This window comes from Mirounga leonina, unplaced genomic scaffold, assembly GCF_011800145.1.
Source record: "Mirounga leonina isolate KUSES-001 unplaced genomic scaffold, KU_Mleo_1.0 Mir_114, whole genome shotgun sequence".
NCBI classification, from domain to species: Eukaryota; Metazoa; Chordata; class Mammalia; order Carnivora; family Phocidae; genus Mirounga; species Mirounga leonina.
The window spans coordinates 1,827,303-1,851,507 of NW_023270265.1; the positions used below are offsets into that span (position 1 = coordinate 1,827,303).

Consider the following 24,205-nt stretch of genomic DNA (forward strand, 5'->3'; position numbering starts at 1 on the left):
CAATTTCTTGCCCCTTCTAGAAAACATACTGAAGAGTCCATGCCTTATTTTCAAATGGGTGTACTCAACACCTTATTACTTATAGTTTCATCTTGGCTTTGGCACTTGCCTTCTGAGCTCCTCCTGTCCGACGGGTAAGAGGCGGCCTTGGAGGAATCATTTCCTTGACCCTGTACCAGAAAAAAATGACAAAAACAAAAACAAACTTTATTATCTGCAGATTTATGTTCTCTTATTCCTACTTCCAAAGGGCTTGTATCGGAGTATCACACTTGAGCACTGCAATTCTCTCATGTAAAAGCCTAGATGTGAACCATAGAACAGGATACAGCTATGAACTAGATAGGAAAGAAGCTAGGAAGCAGCTACTCGAAAAGTAACAAAGTTGTATTTTTGGCTAATTTGAGCCCTGGTTTTATTCTTACATATTTTTTTAAAACTGCTATTGCACTCAAGAGACTGCTTGACTCGGGAGTTGGCAAGAAACAGGTGTTATGATTTTAGGTGCATTCTGTAGAGTCTCTGAAAGAATGAAGTTTTGGAAATCTAAATGGTACAGGCAAGTGAATGCTTTTCTTTCCTCTCCATCTAGGATAAAAAGTGTCCTCTTGTTACACATAATTTATGACTGCATTAAATTACAATAATGATATCAGACGTTGTGCTGATTAAGAGAATATATTTTGTTACTGTCAACCTACTTATGCCAAAACTTCTACCTTCCATTTTCAGGATACCTTATAAAAACTAGAGGAAATTAAATTCTTAGCTCTTCCTCCTTATAGTTTCAGATTCCTGCTGAAGTATATAGTATTGCCTTAAAATTTACAATCAAATTCACAAATTCAGTTTTTCTTTAATAGGTCTTATGTAATTGTATATCTCTGTTCATTATTTCTAATTTTAATTTTATTTATTTTAATAGGTAATATATCCTATGATTCAAAACTTATGAGGTATAAAACAATATATACTAAATTGTCTCCTTGTCCTTTACCTTGTTGACAATCTTGTTGTCCAGCCACCCAATTTCCTCTCCAGAGACAATGTTACTTATTTACTCATTCAAAATATATACTGAGTGTCTACCATCCATCAGGCACTTTTCTAAGTATTGGGGATAGAGCATTAAACAAATTAGGACAAAAATTCTTGCCTTCATGGAGCTTATATGCTAGTGGGGAAAGAAAGACAATAATTAAGATAAACATGTTAGTGAAATGTGCCATGGAGAAAAATAATGCAGGAAGTCAGACAGACTATGTTGGGGACTAAGGTGGTGAAGTAGGGAAACACATTTCATCAAGACTCTTACTGAGATGGTAACATTTGAGTAAAGACCTCAAGGAAGTGAGGAAGCAAGTTGTGTAGATATCTGGGATAAGGAAAATACAGGCAAAGGGAACAGAAAGTGTAGAGGCCTTGCTGCAACAGTGTGCCTGGCATGCATGAAGAACAGCAGGAAGCCAAGTACGGCTAGACAGAAAAAGTGAGAGCAAAGTGCATACAGAATATGTAGGCACTTGTAGGCCACTGTAAGGACTTAGGCATTTACTCAGAGTGTACCAGGGAGTCACTAGTAGTTTCTGAGCAAAGGAGTTAGTTACATGAGTTGACCTCCATTTTAACACAATCACTATAGAATGCTGTATTAAGAATAAATTGTCCAAATGTCCAGCAATTAAAGAATGGGGGAAAAAATGTGGTATATCCATAGAGTGAAATATTATTCAAAAACAAAGAAATGAAGTACTGATACATGCTACAGTATGGATGAACCTTGACAGCATTATGTTAAATGAAATAAGCCAGTCACAAAGACCATGTATTGTATGATTCCATTTATATGAAATGTCCAAAGCTGGAAAATCTATACAGACAAAAAGTAGATACGTGGTTGCATAGGGCTGGAGCGTTCTGGGTGAGGGGTTGGCATGAGGGTTGGGAGGAACTGTAGATTGACTGCTAATATGTATGTGGTTTCTTTTAGGGGTAAGAAAAATGTCATAAAGTTGATTGTGGTGAAGGCTGTACAACTCTGTGAGTATACTAAAAACCACCGAACTCTACCATTTAAATGGGTGAAATGAATGGTATGTGAACTATATCTCAATAAAGCTGTTACTTAATAAAAAGAATAAAGTGAAAGGTAGAATAGTATATGTAGGGAGACCAGGTGAGAGATTACTATGACTCTGACCAGAGAGTTTGTGAGAATTAGATATATGAATTCAGAGTTCAGGAGAGAGGTCCAGGGTCCATATATAAATCTGGAAGCCATCAGCACATAGATGGTAGTTAGAGCCATGAGAGTAGACAAAAACCAAGGGAGTAAACGTAGATTGAAAAGAGGTCCAAGGACTGAGCTCTAAGAGACTCTAACATTTAGAGGCTGAAGACATAAAGAAGGCCAGATGAGGAGGAATAAAACCAAGAGAGTATGGTATCCTGAGAGCCTGGTAAAGAAAGTGCTTCAAGGAGGACTGAGCCATTAAACACTAATAACAGGTCACAATGACCCTGAACACAGACCATTGGATTTAATAATGCAGTAGTCACTAATGGCCTTGCTAAAAACATTTATCTGTAAAGAAGTTACTGGAAGTGAGTTACTTGGTTAAAAGACACATGCTTATGTATTTTAACAGCTATTATGACATTGTCCTCCACAGGATTTTTACCAATTTATACTCTCACTAGTTTGAATGACAGAACCTATTTCTAATGTGCTCATCAACAACCTAATGAGTTATTAAGCTTTTTTGATCTTCTGCAATTTAAAAAGGTATTTCAGGGTAGTTTTTAATTTGTACTTCTTTTATTATAAAAGTAATTGAGCTTCTCTTCATGTTTAAGAATGCATTAAATTTATATATATATATACATTATTATACATTGACATAGATTCAGCAGTTAGTACATATATGTCTCATCCAGAACCAAAGGCAAATCATCTTTTATGAATATTGGGTCCAATATTCTAACACTGCCATTCTAATTTGCCTTTGTTCTATAATACTGTCACTTGGGCTAGCTTGGAGGAGAAATCTACCTTCTACGTACCTACAGCCAATGAAAAACTTACAGGTAATAACCATATCTCATTAAAAAGTCTAAGAATAGGGGCACCTGAGTGGCTCAGGTCCTGATCTCAGGATGGTGGGATGGAGCCCCACATCAGGCTCTACACTCAGCAGAGGGTCTACTGGAGATTCTCTCTTCCTCTCCCTCTGCCCCTCCCCACTGGGCTTTCTCTCTCTCTCTCTCTAAAATAAACAAATAAGGGCGCCTGGGTGGCTCAGTCAGTTAAGCATCTGCCTTCGGCTCAGGTCAAGATCTCAGGGTTCTGGGATCATGTCCCGCACCGGGCTCTCTGCTCAGCAGGGAGTCTGCTTCTCCTTTGACCCTCTCCATTCTTGTGCTCTCTCTCTCTCTGAAATAAATAAATAAAATCTTTTTTTAAAAAAATAAATCTTTTAAAAAATAAAATAAAATAATAATACCATACTGCATATTTGAGGGGCACCTGGCTGGCTCAGTTGAAAGAGTACGTGACTCAATCTCAGGGTCATGAGTTCAAGCCCCATGTTGGGTATAGAGATTACTAAAAACAAAATAAATAAAACTTAAAAACAAAACAAAACAAAAATATTGTATTGCATATTTGAAGGTTGCTAAAAGAGTAGAACTTAAAAGCTCCATCACAAGAAAAAAATTTTTGCATAACTATGTATGGTGACAGATATTAACTGGACTTATTGTGGTAATCATTTCACAGTGTATACAACTATTGAATCATTATGTTGTACACCTGAAACCAATATAATGTTAAATTTCAATTACACTTCAATAAAAAAATTATTAAAAATTGCACCTACATTTGCTATAAAACTTTCATTAAGCATGCTGTTATTTTGTCACTCAGTATTCCCTATGTAAGAGCTCAAATGAGAAATCTGTTTTAGAAATTAATGCCAGGAAGATATCTGATCTCGTCTGGAACTAGCATGGGTCCTCCTTTAGGATTAGAGCTGCAAAATGTATAGTACTTCCCTTTTTGTTAAACAACTAAGATTTGATGCTTATTTATGAAAGTTCCATTTAATACTTTCTTCCTCTTTGTTTCCATGGCTTGAGTTTTTAACTTTCTATTTCCAGATTATTAATTTTATTTTATATATATCATTTATAGTAAATATTACCAACTTATTTTTGGAAAGGGACTAAATGTAAAGTTTTTTAAAAGCTTTGAAACTTTTTGGTATAAAGGATAAATGTACCACTACAAGCAAGTTATTTTCAAAAGAAGACTTCCAAATGACTAATATGTGAAAAAATGTTTACTCTCACTAAAACATTTACAATGTGGACTAAAATTAAAATGAGAAACTTTGAAAAAAATTAAATTAAAATGAGAAACTTTCTTCCCCTGCCAAAGTAGAAAATATAAAAAAGTACTGTGTTGTGAATGTATGAAGAAAGAGTAGGCTCATACATCACTTGTGGAACTGCAAACTTTTTGGAAGGCAACTTGGGGGTATTTATCAAGCCTTAAAAATATCTATAATAAATAGTTTCCAAGATAAAAGCTATCATTTCCTTTCATCCTGTACTGAGCATAGTGTTCCTCACACCAAAAGGTAAAGTCTAGACCAGCAAAATGATAGAGAAAAAAACTCTAAACTCCCATCTCTTTGTAGAAACATTGAAAATAACAATCAGAAACTGTCAGAACCAACTCTGCCTGAACTGTGAAAGACAGTCAAAAGTTATGATAACCAAACGAATACTAAACCAAGAAAAAGGCAACTATAATAGTGGGGAAGCTTTGTGGCATTTTTACTTGCCCTTGCCTCACCCCATTCCCAGCTCAGTGGCAATATTGAAAATGGCAACCTGCATTTCCAGTGTGGCACACTGGGCTCTGATTCTGGAGAAGCAGAGCAGACCTTGTTCACAAGTTACTACATTTGTTCTAACCTATCTGGGTCTACCTGAATGACTGACATAAAGCACTCAATTCTGTTTCTCCTATCTTGAAATCCATTCACAGTAGAAAACCAGTGGGTGTGCATTGCTCAAAAACATTGTAAGGTTATCAAAAACCCATAGCTCTGTGGGACAAAAGATTATGGTTGAGACACGACAAACCACCTAAGACCTAGGAAGAAAAGCCAGTTTCTTTGGGAAATTAGGGTATTCAAAAGTACTTGTACAGAAGAATTTAGAAAGCTGCATACATGCTCAGGACAGGATATATGTTCAGAAAAGACCTGAGAAGAACCTAAGCTTCCACCACTGACTGATCTATAGTCCCAGTGCAAGCAGGAAGTGAAGGCTGAGGCAGAATTATAAACAGCCTAGTTAAGCATTAAAAGAATGCTCCAGGGGCACCTGGGTAGCTCAGTCAGTTAAGTGTCCAACTCTTGATTTTGGCTCATACATCACTTGTGGAACTGCAAACTTTTTGGAAGGCAACTTCCATGATCTCAGGGTCATGGGATTGAGCCCTGCCTCAGGCTCCCCACTCAGCAGGGAGTCTGCTTCTCTCTCTCTGTGCCCCTCCCTCCCCCTGCTCACACATGCTCTCTCTCTCAAAATAAATAAATAAATAATTTTTAAAAAGATTTTATTTATTTATTTGACAGAGAGACAGTGAGAGAGGGAATATAAGTAGGGGGAGTGGGAGAGGGAGAAGCAGGCTTCCCGCTGAGCAGGGAGCCTGATGAGGGACTCAATCCCAGGACCCTGGGATCATGACCTGAGCTGAAGGCAGATGCTTAACGAGTGAGCCACCCAGGCACCCCTAAATAAATAAATCTTAAAAAAAAAAAAAAATCCTCTAGCATGCAGTCATCCGCAAAAACAAAAAAAAATTTTTTTGTTTTATTTTTGTTTATTTGTTTGATTATATTAAAATCCTGGGATTCAAGAAAATCTCAATCAAAACACTGGCTGAACACAACGTATAACTTCAACAATTAAGAACAGCAAACCCTAGGGGCGCCTGGGTGGCTCAGTCGGTTGAGCGTCTGCCTTCAGCTCAGGTCATGATCTCAGGGTTCTGGGATCGAGCCCCACATTGGGCTCCCTGCTCTGCGGGAAGCCTGCTTCTCCCTCTCCCAGTCCCCCTGCTTGTGTTCCCATTCTCTCTCTGTGTCTCTCTCTGTCAAATAAATAAATAAATAAAATCTAAAAAAAAAAAAAAAAAAACAGCAAACCCTGGGGAAGGGGATAATCTGATTTCCAAACCCCCCACTTTATAATATCAAACTGTCCAGTTTTCAACACCAAAAAAATTGCAAAATGTATAAAACATAAAAATATGCTCTTTCAGAAGAAAAACTAAGTTGATAGAAATTGTCCCTGAAGACGCCCAGACACTGGACTTGCTACAGAAAGATGTGCAATAAAGCAACCTACCTGTGCTCAAAGAGTTAAAGGAAACCACAAAGGAGTAAGAGAAATCAGGAAAATGGCGTATAAACAAAATAAGAATAGAATATCAGTAAAGAGATAGAAATTTTTAAAAGAACCAAATAGAATGTCTGTAGTTGAAAAGTACAATAACTGAAAGGAAATTACTAGAGCATTCAACAGATTTGGTCAGGCAGAAGAAAGAATGAGCAAACTTGAAGATAGGATAACTGAAATTACCTAATCTGAGGAACAGAAAGAAAAACAAACAAACAAAAAAGTAAACAGGGCCTAAAATCTGTAGGACACCATCAACATACACAATTTCTATGACCAACATACACCTTATGGGAATCCCGCAAGGAGAAGAGAGAAGGAAAAGGGCAGGAAGACATGAATCTATACATCCAAGAAGCATAACAATTTCCAAGCAGAATAAACTTGAAGAGATCTATACTAAGACACATTGTAGTCAAATTGTCAGAAACCAAAGACAAGAGAAAAGCTCAAAAAGCAGTGAGAGGAGTGACTTGTCACATAAGATAAACAGATAATTTCAATAATGGCAATAAGATTAACACAAGCCATAGAGGCCAGGAAGTACTAGGATAACATATTTAAAGTTTTGGAAGAAAAAAAAATGCCAACCAAAAACTCTATATACAGCAAATTACCCTTCAAGAATGAAGAAAAAATTGGGCGCCTGGGTGGCTCAGTCATTAAGCGTCTGCCTTTGGCTCAGGTCATGATCCTGGGGTCCTGGGATTGAGTCCCGCATTGGGCTCTCTGTTAGGCAGGAAGCCTGCTTCTCCCTCTCCCACTCCCCCTGCTTGTGTTCCTGCTCTCGCTCTCTCTCTCTCTGTCAAATAAATAAATAAAAAATCTTAAAAAAAAAAAAGAATGAAAAAAAATTTAACAAAATAAACAAAGAGTCTATTAGTAAGATCTAATCTATAAGAAATGCTAAAGGGAGCCCTTCAGGCTGAAATGAAAGGACACTAGTCAGTAACTGGAAGGTAACTGAAGAAATAAGGAACACTGTTAAATGTAAATATGAAAGCCATTATTATTGTACTTTTGGTTTGTAACTCCTGTTTACTTGTTTTTAGAAGGTAAATGCATAAAATAATAGTTAGAAATCTTTCCTATTAGGCACAAAAATGTATAAAAATATAATCTGTGACAGCAGCACCTGGGTGGTTCAATTTGTTCAGTGTCTGACTCTTGATTTTGGCTCAGGTCATAATCTCAGGGTGGTGAAATCAAGCCTCCTGTCTGGCTCTGCAGGAACATAACTCCCCATTTTATACAGATAAAAAGAATAATAAGAGAATATCATGAACAATTATATATCAACAAAGTGGATAACCTAGATGAAATGGATAATTTTCTAGAAACACAATCAAAGCACTATGGTACAATAAAAAAACCATTTTTAAAAATTACATTTATTTAAATGTGACATGGGTGTGTATGTTTGTGGTGTGTGTGCATAATATAGAAACTTTACAATAACTCCAGAAGGATAAATACCAGTTTTTTTAAAGTAGCTATCACTGGGTGAGTAGAAATCTGAGTGTTTTTATATACTTGCTGATATCAATTTTCTCCAAATCTTGATCTTTTTTATAATGAGCATATACTGCTTTTGTAATAAGTAAACAACAGTAACAAAAGAAATTTCATCTGAGGAAAAAAAACAGAAAACTTTCTGCTACTTAGCCTAGGAAAATTATATTTATGGGGACAATCTGAATTCCTTTTATTTATACCTAAAATGTGTTTGTAAAACAAGTATAAGAACCATTGCTACATACCTTCTGGCTAGCTCCTCTGGCATTCGCTTTGGAACCAAGGCTCTGTCCAGCTGAATCTCCAACACAATGTATGTCCCTGCTTCTACATATTGCTGTAAAGATATTTGTCTCTAATTTATTCTTTTCATTAAAAACAGATATTTATGAACAAATTTTAGTAACATAAGATAACATTCACAATACAAGTAAGAAAACTGCATATACAACTATATGTATATAGCATGATCTTGACTGTCAAAATATTTTTAATATAGAAAAATAACTGGAAAGAAAATAGTAACAGTGGTTATCTCTTGCAGAAAAGCATTTCAGTTTTATTCTTGGAAACTTTTATCTCAGCTGAAGCACTGTTTAACTTGTTCAATGCTTTTCTTGGAACTGTTTTAAGTGAATGCTATTCTTTCTGCCACCACACCTTCCAAGTCCTGTGGAAATATTCACATAACATTCTGATATTCCCACTCACAGCATCCACATCACCATCTACCAACTGCAGCCTGATGGACATTTCTACCCAGAATTTTGCCAGCATCCTAAATACAACATGTCCCAAATTGAACTTATCATTTCCCTTATATTGACCTCTCTTTTGACTTTTCTCTTAATGATTTTGTCATCCTTCTAGAAGGTAAGGCTTGAAACCTGAGTTATCTTTACCTGTTCTTCCTCAGCACCCTCAAACTTCCCAATTCCAGATATTGCCTCTTCAAGTTTCTTTCTTTACTACAACATCTTCTCTAAATCAAACTGGCACTAACACTCATCTGTATTATAATAAAAACCTATAAACTGATATTTGAAGCCCCCTCCCGAATTTCCTTCTCTTTTTCACATCCTTGCAAGAGTTCTGCCCTAAAATACATATAAGGTCTTATTTCCACATAACTTAAAAACCTTTCATGTGAGTCTCCCAGATGAAGCTCAAGAGTCCCTCATCACCTATATAATGAAGACCAAACTTTTTAGCAAGGCTTTCAACAACAAGCCTTTCTACAACTCAGTGCAGCCTCTCCTTTCTCACCTCCTTCTAGAATCTCTCCTTTCTTTTCATTTCTCTACTCCATACACTAAATTAATTGATATACTCCAAATTCTGCTACCTTCTTTGTGCCTTGACTCGAGTTATTCCCTGGCCCTGAAATGCCTACTCCCTCATCTTCATCTGGCAAATTGTTCTCTTAATCTTTCACTACTTAGCACAGATGCCACCTCTTCCATGTAGGCTTCTGAGACTGCCCCATCCTAGGAGTGATTAATCTGTCTTCTCTGAGCCCTCACAGCCCTTTTATTTGTACCTCTATTACAGCACTCATCAAAATTCTGTATTATGGTTAGTTACCGATCTGTTTCACCCACCAGACTACTGAGTGTCCTGAACGCACATGAGTAAATGCTGCAGATCATAAATCTTTGCATTCCTCCTAGTGCATAATATAGGAGAATTAATAAAAGACATAAACTTGTAATGTTAGAAAGGACCTTAAAGCTAATTTGGTACTACCTGCTCATTTTAGAGAGTCTCAACAAGACAAAGAGATTTACCCAAAGTCATAAGCTAGTCATGGCAAATATGGGACGGTAACTAAGATAATGAGCATTTTTCACAATATCATACTCAATTTTCCAACTCTTTATGCATAGTTACCTGTCCTTCTGGATTGTGGCTTAGAGAGGGTTCAACTTCCAAAGGAGTATCTGAGCTCTGAGATTTTATACTAGGTGCTTGCTGAAAGAAAATGAACACACCTCAAAAACTGAATTCTTACATGGTGTTCACAATGTTAGGAACAATGATCTTTATGTTGCAACAAAATGCAAACGAAACTGATGCAATATGCCAGATAAGAAATCAGTGCAAGCCTCTGGAATGTAACAAAACTAGCAAAATCATCACCTTCTAAACAACCTACCAAATCCCCAGGCCTAAGCCTTCCTTCCATATCCTTTTCTTTGACTGTTTTCTCTTCCTTCAGGTTCTTAGAAACAACAGGTTTAGACAATGGAGAATTAATTCCTCCTATTTTATTATTCTGAATCAAATGATGGCCAGTGTCCCGGAACAAGCTAAATAAACATTTGGTCTGAAAAGAAACAACAAAAAAATTCAATGAATCACAGGCAAATGAGACAGATTTGAAAGAAACATATTATTCTTTAACATCATTCAGTTTTCTAGTAATCTCAACATTGTAGAATCAGAGGGAGATAGGGGAAATGAAAAACTTTATTGATTGCCATACTTGTCGAATAGGTAAAACCATCATAGAAAGTTAGCTGCCTACCCTATTATTTAAATTATTATGAGGTGGGACGCCTGGGTAGCTCAGACCACTATGCATCTGCTTTCAGCTCAGGTCATGATCCCAGGGTCCTGGGAATGAGTCCCATATTGGGCTCCTTGCTCAGCGGGGAACCTGCTTCTCCCTCTGCCTGCCGCTTCCCCTGCTTGTGCGCTCTCTCTCTGACAAATAAATAAAATCTTAAATTATTATGAGGAAACCTTTCAACCTTGCCTGATTTTGGTGTTTCATAACTCTTATTCCCAGAAAGCTTTTAATCTTTGATACACAATTTCAGATTATTACTGCATAAGAAATATTATCTAATTACTACTGGCTTATCAAGTATAATTGGAAAAATAAGGCAGGTTTAAAGTTCAAACTAAAAACTTTGTATAAGGAAATTCAAACTTTAGGTAAATGACTGGGAAAAAAATCTCATAACAATTTTTTAATTAAACAACATGGGTAAAATCTAAATACAATTTATGCTGAGTGAAAGAAGCCAGACCAAAAAACAAAGAGGGGGAAGAGTGGTCAGAGGTATGAGAGGATAATAGGGGAGACAAGAAAACTTTGGTGGGGGGGCAGGTAATGGATATGTACATTATCTTGATTACAGTGATAGTTTCACTGATATACTATAAATATTCACATACATGTCTTTGTGTAAATGCAGGTTTTCAGTTCTCTTGGGTAAGTTCCTAAAAATGATTTTCTGGGTTGTATGCTAAGTTAGTGTTTAACATAGATTTTCTGTATAATTTTTCTACCAAGTATTGAGATCGGAATATTGAAATTTCTAAATGTTACACTCAGATTACCTATTTCTCCTTTCAGTTCTGTTGGATTTTGCTTCAAGTACTATGAGGTTCTGTTGTTAGGTATGTATACATTTATAATGTATATATTTATTATATACAATACTTTGTAAATTCTATCTTCCTAATTAGTTGACCCTTTAATCATTCTGACATGCCACTTTATGTTGTTAGTAATACTTCCTTTTTTTTTTTTTTTTAAAGATTTTATTTATTTATTTGACAGAGAGAGACACAGCGAGAGAGGAAATACAAGCAGGGGGAATGGGAGAGGGAGAAGCAGACTCCCTGCTGAGCAGGGAGCCTGACGCGGGGCTCAATCCCAGGACCCTGGGATCATGACCTGAGCCGAAGGCAGACACTTAACGACTGAGCCACCCAGGTGCCCCAGTAATACTTCCTTGAAGTTTCTTTTGTCTGATATAAATATAGCCACTCAGCTGTTACATTTTCCATTTGCATGGTATATCTTTTCCATCTTTTTACAATTTATGTGTATCTGAATCTAAGTGTGTCTGTTTTTACACAGAATTATATTGAATCTTGATTTTTTAAAATCTGGTCTTGTAATCTCTAACCTTTCATTGGGGTGTTTAATGCTACTTACATATAAAGTTATTGTTGAAGTATTTACATGTATGTTTGCCATTTTGCTATTTGCTTTCTACATATCTTGTCTTTTTTGTTCCTCTGCTGTTCCTTTAAGTGCCTTCTTTTATGTTAAATATTTGTGATGCTCCCATTTAATTCCTCTGTTTATATATATATATATATATATACACACACACACACACACACATATGTATTTGTGTATATGCATATGTACACACACATGATTTTCTTAGCCATCCTAACTAATCACAATCTATATCACATTGATAGCAACTTAATTCTGGTATAATGTAGAAACTTTAGTGCACTGTAGTTCCATACTATCCTCCCTCCTTTATGCTATCGTTATCATATAAATTAAATCTATATATGTTATAAACCCAGCAATATAATTAATGCTTTATATAATGTCTTTCAAAGAAATTAAGAGTAAAAGTGAAAAATATATTTCTAAAATCTTTTATATTAACTTAAATTTAACCATTTTTAGTGCTCTTTGTTTCTTCTGGTGGATTCACGTTAGCAATTGGTGCCATATCCTTTCCAGCATTCACGTTAGCAATTGGTGCCATACCCTTTCCAGCTGAAGAACTTCCTTTAGTGTTTCTTGCAAGACAAGTTAGTTAGTAACAAATTCTTTCAATATCTGTTTATCCTGGGATGTCTTTATTTCGCCTTCATTTTTGATTGCTAGAGTTTTCATTCAGCACTTTGAATATATTATTCCACTGCCTTCTGGATTCCTTTGTTTCAGAAGAAAAATCAGCTGTTAACTACATTGGTGCTCCCCTATAACCAATGAGTTGTTTTTCTCCTGTTGAATTCATGATTTTTCTCTTTGTCTTTTAACAGTTCACTATGATATCTATATTGTAGATCTTTGTATGCTTATCCTACTGGGGATTCTCTGAACTTCTTGGATATGTAGGTTAATGTATTCATCAAACATGGGACATTTCCAGGAGGGAGAGGAGCAAGATGGTGGAGGAGTAGAAGACCTAAATTTCATCTGGTCCCAGGAATTCAGCTAGTTATCAAACCATTCTGAACACCTACAAACTAAACAGGGGATCGAAGAAAAGAATAGTAGCAATTCTATGAACAGAAAAGTGACCACTTTCTGGAAGGTAGGACATGCAGAGAAGTGAATCTCAGGTGATAACATGGGAAGATAGACCCCGGGGGTGGGGGGCAGGGGAGGGAGCCTCCGTCAGCCGGCTACTGGCAAGTGACAGAGCAGCAGAGCACAAAATTGGAACTTTTAGAAGTCTGCTCCACTGAGGGATGTCACTCCAGTGGCTAAGCAAGGGGTGGGGGGGTGGGTGTGGAACCCTCACTGGGACAGTGTGGTCTCAGGACCCTCGGGGTCACAGAAAGACCAGGGGTGACTGAGTGTGGCAGAGCTCCCAGGAGCCAAGGAGTGGGCTCGCAGCTTGGGGTTGCCATAAACCGTGATCTGTGACACAGTCGGGCCCCTGCTCTTTGAGCAGGCACCCAACAAGTGGCAGATTGGGGGAGTCTCCCCTTCTTCCCCCAGGAAGAGCAGCACGGGAGTGCACCGCAGGAATCTGTTGGGTTTGGAGACTCCAAACAGGGTCGGGTGCCAGAGATAGAAACGTTTGGTCACAGGCTAGGTGAGCTCGGAGTGCGGCCAGAGACCAGGGAGACAGGAGTAACTGACTGCTTTTCTCTGGGGGCTCACTCAGGAGTGGGGCCCTGAGTTCTTGGCTCCTCTGGGGCCAGAGATTGGGAAGCCTCCATTTTCATTCTCATCCTCCAAAGCTGTACAGAAAACTTTCGGGGAACAAAAGCTACCGAGAGCAAACCCAAGCAGATTACTTAGCCTGGCCCCTGACAAGGGTGGTGCAATTCCACCTCGGGCAAAGACATTTGAGAATCACTGCAACAGGCCCCTCCCCCAGAAGATCAGCAAGAACATCCAGCCAAGATCCAGTTTAGTGATCAAAGAGAACTGTAAAACTCCAGTGCTAGGGGAATACAGCACATAGAATTCATGGCTTTTTTCCCATGATTATTTAGTCTTTCAAAGTTAATTTTTGAATTTTTCTTTATTTTTTCTTTTTCTATTTCTTTTTTTAAAAATTTTTCTTCTTTCCTTTTTCAACCAACATCTTATCAATTCCTTTTAAAATTTTTTTAAAAAGATTTTATTTATTTGACAGAGAGAGAGACAGCATGAGAGGGAACATAAGCAGGGGGAGCAGGGGAGGGAGAAGCAGGCTTCCCATGGAGCAGGAAGCCCAATGCAGGGCTCGATCCCAGGACCCTGGGATCGTGACCTGAGCCGAATGCAGACACTTAATGACCAAGCCACCCAGATGCCCCTTAAAAATCTTTTTTAGTTTTCATTTTTACAGTCATATTCTATCCCCTCATTGTATTTAACCATATATATATATATGTTTTTCTTTCTTTAAATTTTGGTATACAGTTTCTTCTAACAGACCAAAATATACCCTAAATCCAATGTATGGCTTTGTTCTAGTCTCCCAACTGATCACATTCTCTCCTTTTTTTTCTTCTTCTTTCTGTTTTCAACCAATTTCTTATCTTATCAATTGCTTTTTTAAAATCTTTTTTATTTTTCATCTTTACAGTCATATTCCATCCCTTCATCATATTTACCCTTATTTTTGTATATATATGTTTTTCTTTCTTTAAATTTTTGGGAGGCAGTTTCTCCTAACAGACAAAAAAACACTCAAAATCTAGTGTGTGGCTCTGTTCTATTCACCATCCTGATCATATTCTTTTTTTTTCTTTCTTTCTTTCTTTTCCCCCCGGTTTCAGGTCTCTTCTGATGTGTTTATAGTGTATATTTTTCTGGGGTCGTTGTTACCCTGTTAGCATTTTGTTCTCTCATTCATCTATTCTTCTCTGGACAAAATGATAAGATGGAAAAACTCACCTCAAAAAAAAAAAAAGAACAAGAGTCAGTACCAACTGCCAGCGACCTAATCAATATGGACATTAATAAGATGTTGGAACTAGAGTTCAGAATGACGATTATAAAGATACTAGCTGGGCTTGAAAAAGCATAGAAGCTACTAGAGAATCCCTTTCTGGAGAAATAAAAGAACTAAAATCTAACCAAGTCAAAATCAAAAAGGCTATTAATGAGGTGCAATAAAAAATGGAGGCTCTAACTGCTAGGATTAATGAGGCAGAAGAGAGATTGTGATCTAGAAGACCAAATGATGGAGAATAAAGAAGCTGAGAAACAGAGATAAACAACTACTGGATCACGAGGGGAGAATTTGAGAGATAAGTGATACCATAAGACAAAACAATATTAGAATAATTGGGATCCCAGAAGAAGAAGAAAGAGAGAGGGGGGCAAAAGGTATATTGGAGCAAATTATAGCACATTCTTCTCTAGTGCACATGGAACATTCTCCAGAATAGATCACATCCTGGGTAACAAATCAGGTCTCAACCAGTACCAAAAGATTGGGATCATTCCCTGCATATTTTCAGACCACAATGCTTTGAAACTAGAACTCAATCACAAGAGGAAAGTCGGAAAGAACTCAAATACATGGAGGCTAAAGAACATCCTACTGAAGAATGAATGGGTCAAACAGGAAATTAAAGAAGAATTTTAAAAATTCATGGAAACAAATGAAAATGAAAAAACAAAATCTTTGGGATGCAGCAAAGGCAGTCCTAAAGGAAAGTATATAGCAATATAAGCCTTTCTCAAGAAACTAGAAAGGTCTCAAATACACAACCTAACCCTATACCTAAAGGAGCTGGAGAAAGAACAGCAAATAAAGCCTAAACCCAGCAGGAGAAGAGAAATAATAAAGATCAGAGCAGAAATCAATGAAATAGAAACCAAAGAACAGTAGAAGAGATCAACGAAACTAGGAGCTGCTTCTTTGAAAGAATTAACAAGATTGATAAACCCCTGGCCAGACTCATCAAAAAGAAAAGAGAAATGACCCAAATAAACAAAATCATGGATGAAAGAGGAGAAATCACAACCAACACCAAAGAAATACAAACAATTATAAGAACATATTATGAGCAACTATATGGCAGCAAATTAGACAATCTGGAAGAAATGGATGCATTCCTAGATACATATAAACTACCAAAACTGAACCAGGAAGAAATAGAAAACCTGAACAGACCCATAACCAGTAAGGAAATTGAAGCAGTAATAAAAATCTCCCAACAAACAAGAGCCCAGGGCCAGATGGCTTCCCAGGGGAATTCTACCAAACATTTAAAGAAGAATTAATACCTATTCTTCTGAAACTGTTCCAAAAAATAGAAATGGAAGGAAACCTTCCAACCTCATTTTATGAGGCCAGCACTACCTTGATCCCAAAACCAGACAAAGACCCCACCAAAAAGGAGAATTACAGACCAATATCCCTGATGAACATGGATGCAAAAATTCTCACCAAAATACTAGCCAACAGGATCCAACAGTACATTAAAAGGATTATTCACCATGACCAAGTGGGATTTATTCCTGGGCTGCATGTTGGTTTAACATCTGCAAATCAATCAATGTGATACAATATATTAATAAAAGAAAAAACAAGAACCATATGATCCTCTCAATAGATGAAAAAGCATTTGACAAAGTACAGCATCCTTTTTTGATTAAAACCCTTCATAGAGTAGGGATAGAGGGTACATACCTCAATATCATAAAATCTACCTATGAAAAACCCACAATGAATATCATTCTCAATGGGGAAAAACTGAGAGCTTTTCCCCTAAGGTCAGGAACACGGCAGGAATGTCCACTATCACCACTGCTATTCAACATAGTACTAGAAGTCCTAGCCTCAGCAATCAGACAACAAAAAGAAATAAAAGGCATCCGAATCGGTGAAGAAGAAGTCAAACTCTCACTTTGCAGATGATATGATACTTTATGTGGAAAACCCAAAAGACTCCACCCCAAAACTGCTGGAACTCATACAGGAATTTAGTAAAGTGGCAGGATATAAAATCAATGCACAAAAATCAGTTGCATGTCTATACACCAACAACAAGACAGAAGAAAGAGAAATTTAGGAGTCGATCCCATTTACAATTGCACCCAACACCATAACATACCTAGGAATAAATCTAACCAAAGAGGCAAAGAATCTGTACTCAGAACTATAGAACACTCATGAAAGAAATTGAGGAAGACACAAAGAAATGGAAAAACATTCCATGCTCATGGATTGGAAGAACAAATATTGTGAAAACGTCAATGCTACCCAGAGCAATCTACACATTTAAAGCAATCCCTATCAAAATACCATCAACTTTTTTCAAAGAAATGGAACAAATAATCCTAAAATTTGTGTGGAACCAGAAAAGACCCCGAATAGCCAGAGGAATGTTGAAAAAGATAAGCAAAGCTGGTGGCATCACAATTCCGGACTTCAAGCTCTATTACAAAGCTGTCATCATCAGCGAAATAAGTCAATTAGAGAAAGACATGTATCATATGACCTCACTGATATGAGGAATTCTTAATCTCAGGAAACAAACTGAGGGTTGCTGGAGTGGGGGGTGGGGTGGGAGGGATGGGGTGGCTGGGTGATAGACATTGGGGAGGGCATGTGCTATGGTGAGTGCTGTGAATTGTGCAAGACTGTTGAATCACAGATCTGTACCTCTGAAACAAATAATGCAATATATGTTAAGAAAAAAAAAAAAAAAGAAGATAGCAGGAGGGGAAGAATGAAGGGTGGGGAAATCGGAGGTTGAGACGAACCATGAGAGACGATGCACTCTGAAAAACAAACTGAGGGTTCTAGAGGGGAGGGGGGTGGGAGGATGGGTTAGCCTGGTGATGGGTATTAAAGAGGCATGTTCTGCATGGAGCACTGGGTGTTATGCACAAACAATGAATCATGGAACACTACATCAAAAACTAATAATGTAATGTATGGTGATTAACATAACAATAAAAAATTAAAAACAAAAAACCCAAAAAAAACACCCCAAAGCTGTCATCATCAAGACAGTATGATACTGCCACAAAAACAGACACATAGATCAATGGAACAGAATAGAGAGCCCAGAAATGGACCCTCAACTCTATGGTCAACTAATCTTTGACAAAGCAGGAAAGAATGTCCAATGGAAAAAAGACAGTCTCTTCAACAAATGGTGTTGGGAAAATTGGACAGCCACATGCAGAAGAATGAAATTGGACCATTTCCTTACACCACACACAAAAATAGACTCAAAATGGATGAAAAACCTAAATGTGAGACAGGAATCCATCAAAATCCTTGAGGAGAACACAGGCAGCAACCTCTTCGACCTCAGCCGCAGAAACTTCTTCCTAGAAACATTGCCAAAGGCAAGGGAAGCAAGGGCAAAAATGAACTATTGGGACTTCATCAAGATAAAAAGGTTTTGCACAGCAAAGGAAACAGTCAACAAAACCAAGAGACAATCGACAGAATGGGAGAAGATATTTGCAAATGACATATCAGATAAAGGGCTAGTATCCAAAATCTACAAAGAACTTATCAAACTCAACACTCAAAGAACAAAGAATCCAATCAAGAAATGGGCAGAAGACATGAACAGACATTTTTCCAAAGAAGACATCCAAATGGCCAACAGACACATGAAAAAGTGCTCAACATCACTCAGCATCAGGGAAATACAAATCAAAACCTCAATGAGATACCACCTCACACCCGTCAGAATGGCTAAAATTAACAAGTCAGGAAATGACAGATTTTGGCAAGGATGCGGAGAATGGGGAACCCTCCTACACTGTTGGTGGGAATGCAAGCTGGTGCAGCCACTCAGGAAAACAGTATGGAGGTTGCTCAAAAAGTTGAAAATAGAGCTACCCTACGACCGAGCAATTGCGCTACTGGGTATTTACCCTAAACATACAGATGTAGTGATCCGAAGGGGCACCTGCACCCCAATGTTTATAGCAGCATTGTCCACAATAGCCAAACTATGGAAAGAGCCTAGATGTCCATTAACAGATGAATGGATAAAAAAGATGTGGTATATATATATACAATGGAATATTATGCGCCATCCAAAAAAAAAGAAATCTTGCCATTTGCAATGACGTGGATGGAACTAGAGGGTATTATGCTAAGCAAAATAAGTCAATCAGAGAAAGACAATTATCATATGATCTCACTAGTATGTAGAATTTGAGAAACAAGGCAGAGGATCATAGGGGAAGGGAAGGAAAAATGAAACAAGACAAAACCAGAGAGGGAGACAAACCATAAGAGACTCTTAATCTCAGGAAGCAAACTGAGGGTTGCTGGAGTGGTGGGGGGTGGGAGGGCTGGGGTGGCTGGGTGATGGACACTGGGGAGGGTATGTGCTATGGTGAGTGCTGTGAATTGTGTAAGACTGATGAATCACAGACCTGTACCCCAGAAAAAAATAATACATTGTATGTTAATTTAAAAAAATGGGTCATTTCCAGACATTATTTCTTCATGTATCATTTCTGTCTCTTACTCTCTCTCTTCCCTCCTGGGACTCTGATTACAATTATGTTGGTTGCTCTCCACAAGATATCCATTTCAACCAACAACATCACTGGGCATAGGTCCTCAAACCACTGCTCCAAATTGTGTGAAGCTTCTGTGGCAGCAGAATCACTGCACTGATTAAGCTGAAGGAGTGGAGTAGGGAAGAGCTTAGGTAAGTTTTAGGAGCAGCCCTAAGCAAGTATGCCTCAAACTTCATAGTTTTTCATGATTAATACTTCTCGGTTTGTTGATGCCTTTGGTCAATTTCCAGAGTGCTGAAATGATTTTTTGTCAATTTGTCCAGCTTTATAGTTGCTTTTGGGGGTTGGTGGATAGAAAATTTGACAAGCTCCTCACTCAGACATAGACAAAAAGATTTTCTCTCTAATATTTTCCATATATATTTAAAATTATGATTATATATTTTTTAAAAGTTGTGATCACATTGAATATAATTTTATATCCTGATTTTTTATTTAATAGACTATCACATACATCCTCTCATGTTTTTAAAATTTTCATAAGGATAATTTTTAATATATGCACAATATTCTCCAACCATATGGATATAATAAAAGTAACAAAGATGTCTGTGTGTCAACTATTCCCCATAGTGCTTTACATATTTTACCTCATTTAATATGTAAAACAACTCTAGGAAATGAGCATTGTCTTCATTTTATTGACAAATAAACTAAAGTTGAGAGAAACTTAGTCATTTGCCTGAAGTCACCCAGCTAGTGAATGGCAGTTCCAGAATTCAAACTAGAGGCTGACTGACATCAAGGCCTATAACCTTTCAATGATGATATACTGTTTCCCTCAGATTCCTAAGAATATCTTCATGTAGTAAAATTTGGATACAATTCTACTTATTCCCTTAAAATAGTTTCCTAGAAGTAGGAATACTATGGGAAAAGATTTAAGTATTCTAAGCTTCTTAATACATACTGACAATTTTTTTTTTTCAGTTTGTACTAATTTACACTTCTAGTAGTGAATGAGAGTTGTTGTTTTACTACACCTTTGCCACCAGTGGGCATTATCATATATTTTTTAAAGGTTTTATTTATTTATTTGACAGAGAGACACAGCAAGAGAGGGAACACAAGCTGGGGGAGTGGGAGAGGGAGAAGCAGGCTCCCCACCAAGCAGAGAGCCTGATGCGGGGCTTGATCCCAGGACCCTGGGATCATGACCTGAGCTGAAGTCAGATGCTTAACAACTGAGCCACCCAGGCACCCCCATTATCATACTTTAAAGAATTGTCTAATTTTACAGGTAAAATGATATTTTATTATTATTTTAATTTGTAATTTTTTGATTATAGATAAGGCCAAACATTTCTTCTTTTATTTATTCGCCATTGACATTTCTTCTTTTGTGATCTGCTATTTCATGTACTTTGCCCTTTAAAAAAAAATTGGTGTGTTTTTCTTATTAGTTTGATAAAGTTTATATTTTGGTATACTAGGATGTTAAATATAGCACCTTGCAGTCATTCTGTCATTGAACCTTAAAAACTTGAGGAACCTTAAAAACTTTCATTTTGTTGCATGTATCAATAGTTCATTCCTTTTTTACTATTGAGTAGTATTTCATTATATAGATATACAACAAAATTTGTTTTTCTGTTCACCAGTTGATGGAGATTTAGGTTGTTTCCAGTTTTTGACATTTCATTTCTTGTTTATATTTATTTTATATTTATAAAGCTTGATTAGTTTATATTTTAGGAATAATAGCCATCTTTCAGATATGTATCCAAATATTCCCCCCAGTTTTTCTGTTACATTGTAATTTTGTTTATGATGGCTTCTTCTACATATAGAAGCTATTCACTTTTTAGTAATCTAAATCTTTTTTTTTTTTTAAGATTTTATTTATTTATTTGACAGAGACATAGCGAGAGAGGGAACACAAGCAGGGGGAGTAGGAGAGGAAGAAGCAGGCTTCCCCGTGGAGCAGGGACCCCGATGTGGGGCTCGATCCCAGAGTCCTGGGATCAGAACCTGAGCCAAAGGCAGACGCTTAACGACTGAGCCACCCAGGCGCCTCAGTAATCTAAATCTTTTATATCTTTCATTGCTTTGAAGCCTAGACAGTCTTCCCAGAATTCGTATCTTTTAATTAATAGCCACTTCAACTTTCATATTCTTCACATTTAACTATTCTAATAAACTCTTTCGGAATTTATTTTGATCTATGCTATATGTAACATTTTGGCATTCTTTTTGTCCATTTAACTATTTATAAAACATTAACAATTTAATGGACACAAATTTATCATTTTTATTTATAATAATTTACTAAACCTTTATTATTAGACATTTAAACTTATTTTTAGTTTTTACTATTATAGATCCCAAAAAGTTTTTATGAATATGGAGTTTTTGATCCTATCAAATTATTTCCTTAAGATACCTCCTTATAAGTGTGATTTTTGATTAAAGGATACTTATATAGAAAGAATTTACTACTTAGCTGGTTTGTAAATAGATGATAGGTTTTTCATGACTCTATTATTGAAAAATAGCTGTCTTAATAATGATGAAAGACTAATGTTTTTTTTATTATTGTTATGTTTATTATAAAGACTCATTTTCTCCTAAGAAACAACATGGTAAAACTGACTTTTTGCTTGGGGGAAATATATATATATATTCTCTATTTATATGTAGACATATAGATAGGTAAAAAGATAGATGATTTTAACATTTTAACACCTGAAAATGGAAAGAACCATATTGTAGCTCATTAATCAGCTCATGGATTTAAGTTTTTACATACTTAACACACTAGACTTCTTTCATTTCCTAAAGATTGTGTATCTGACTTTATTGAGTAAAATTGAAATATAATAAACTACATACTTAAAGTATACAATTTGATGAATTTTGACACATGTATACAAATGTGAAACCATCACCACAGTCAAGATAACCAACATTTCCCTCATCCCTAATACTTTCCTCACATTCTTTTATAATCCCTCCTTTGCTCTATTCCTGTTCCCAAGCAACCACTGGTCTGCTTTATGTCACTACAGACTATTTTCCTAGAATCTATTTAAATGGAATCATACATTCTGTACTCTGTTTTATCTGGCTTCTTTCATTTAGCATAATGCATTTGAGATTCATCCATGTTGCATGTATCAATAGTTCATTCCTTTTTTTACTACTGAGTAGTATTTCATTATATAGATATACAACAAAATTTGTTTTTCTGTTCACCGGTTGATGGAGATTTAGGTTGTTTCCAGTTTTGGACTTTTCATTATCCTCAAGTTTTTAAAGTTCAATGACAGAATGACTGCAAGGTGCTATATTTAACATCCTAGTATACCAACTGGTTCCAAATTTCAATTGCAAAGATGTGTATGCTAAAGATGTAAATAAACACATACATAAAGGATAAATTAGGATAATACCTTCTATATAATTTTTTCTTACCTTTTCATAGACTGTACTGTCTAGGTAAGGGTAAACATGAAAAGCTCCCCGAATTCTCTTCACACCTGGATACAGCAATGGGACCATATTAACATAAGCCACACCATGAAATGAAAGCTGACTTTCATCATCAGCCTAAAGGATTAAAACCAGAGAGCTGTTAGTGCTATAGAGCAATGTAGCATAAGGTATGGAGCTCTGACTTAGTCATTCAAAGACCTGGCTTTAGGAATTAGCTATGCTACTTAACTTTGGCTTTGGGTCAGTTACATAGATATTTTGGATCTACATTTCTTTATATTCAAAATGGGTTTAATAATACCATGATCACTGAAATAATGCATATAAACAGTGTTAATGAATAGTAAAGACAGTAGTTAGATCAACACATACTCAAATTAATTGATAATATATGTATTCAACCAAAAAGTCAATTTCACCATGTTGCTTCTAAGGAAAAAGTGAAGCTCTGTAAAATAAAAACAACAATGGAAAAGAATCAGAAGCTGTGACTTTTAGCTTTAATTTATAGATTTTTATGAGTGAAAGGGACCTTACAAATCCTCCAGACCAGTGATGACAAATAGACTTTAACTTATGCCTAAATTCCAATAAATTGGTGGATTTGTTTCAGAGTACTGTACTGAGAAAGATTCTGTATCTTTATCTGAGTTCAGAAAGAAAGAGTGTTTTGATTAATCAGTAATATCTGCCATGGATGACAAGAATGAATGGTAGTCTCCCATCACGTATTTTCCATCTCTAATTTCATCTAAACTCCCATTACAAAGATGAGTAACATGTTAATTAATATAACAACATAATTTTTAATGGATGTATGGTTTGCCATAGAAAACTTTAATAGGGGAAAAAATCAATTTAACGAAAGAAATTACATTTAATCCCCACAAGATTAAAAATAATCTTTTTATTTCACATATTATAATAATTAGAAATTAGATTAAAAAGTCCTATGTTCGGGGCGCCTGGGTGGCTCAGTCAGTTGGGCGACTGCCTTCCGCTCAGGAGTCCCGGGATCGAGTCCCGCATCCGGCTCCCTGCTCGGCGGGGGGTCTGCTTCTCCCTCTGACCCTCCTCCCTCTCGTGCTCTCTGTCTCTCGTTCTCTCTCGCAAATAAATAAATAAAATTAAAAAAAAAAAAGTCCTATGTTCATGTAATAATATTGTGTTGTTAAGGAAAGTTAGCCAATGTACATTATATATTACAAAGGGAGAAGTGATTACTAGTAGTAGTATTTTTATTATGCAAAAAACTCTATTTTAAAAGTCAATAAAATA

General features: G+C 36.5%; 1 protein-coding gene across 5 annotated transcripts in view; it reads right to left on the reverse strand.

Moving 5' to 3' along the window:
• Positions 1-24,205, reverse strand: part of CFAP70 (cilia and flagella associated protein 70) — a 122,145-nt gene that overhangs the window by 50,844 nt on the left and 47,096 nt on the right. For all 5 annotated transcript variants that reach the window (XM_035021391.1, XM_035021384.1, XM_035021388.1 and 2 more), the window contains 5 exons: positions 22,907-23,041; positions 10,145-10,315; positions 9,880-9,960; positions 8,235-8,326; positions 110-170 (listed from right to left, as the gene is read on the reverse strand). In XM_035021391.1, the coding sequence (XP_034877282.1) occupies positions 110-170; positions 8,235-8,326; positions 9,880-9,960; positions 10,145-10,315; positions 22,907-23,041 (540 nt within the window). The remainder of the gene's footprint in view (positions 1-109; positions 171-8,234; positions 8,327-9,879; positions 9,961-10,144; positions 10,316-22,906; positions 23,042-24,205) is intronic.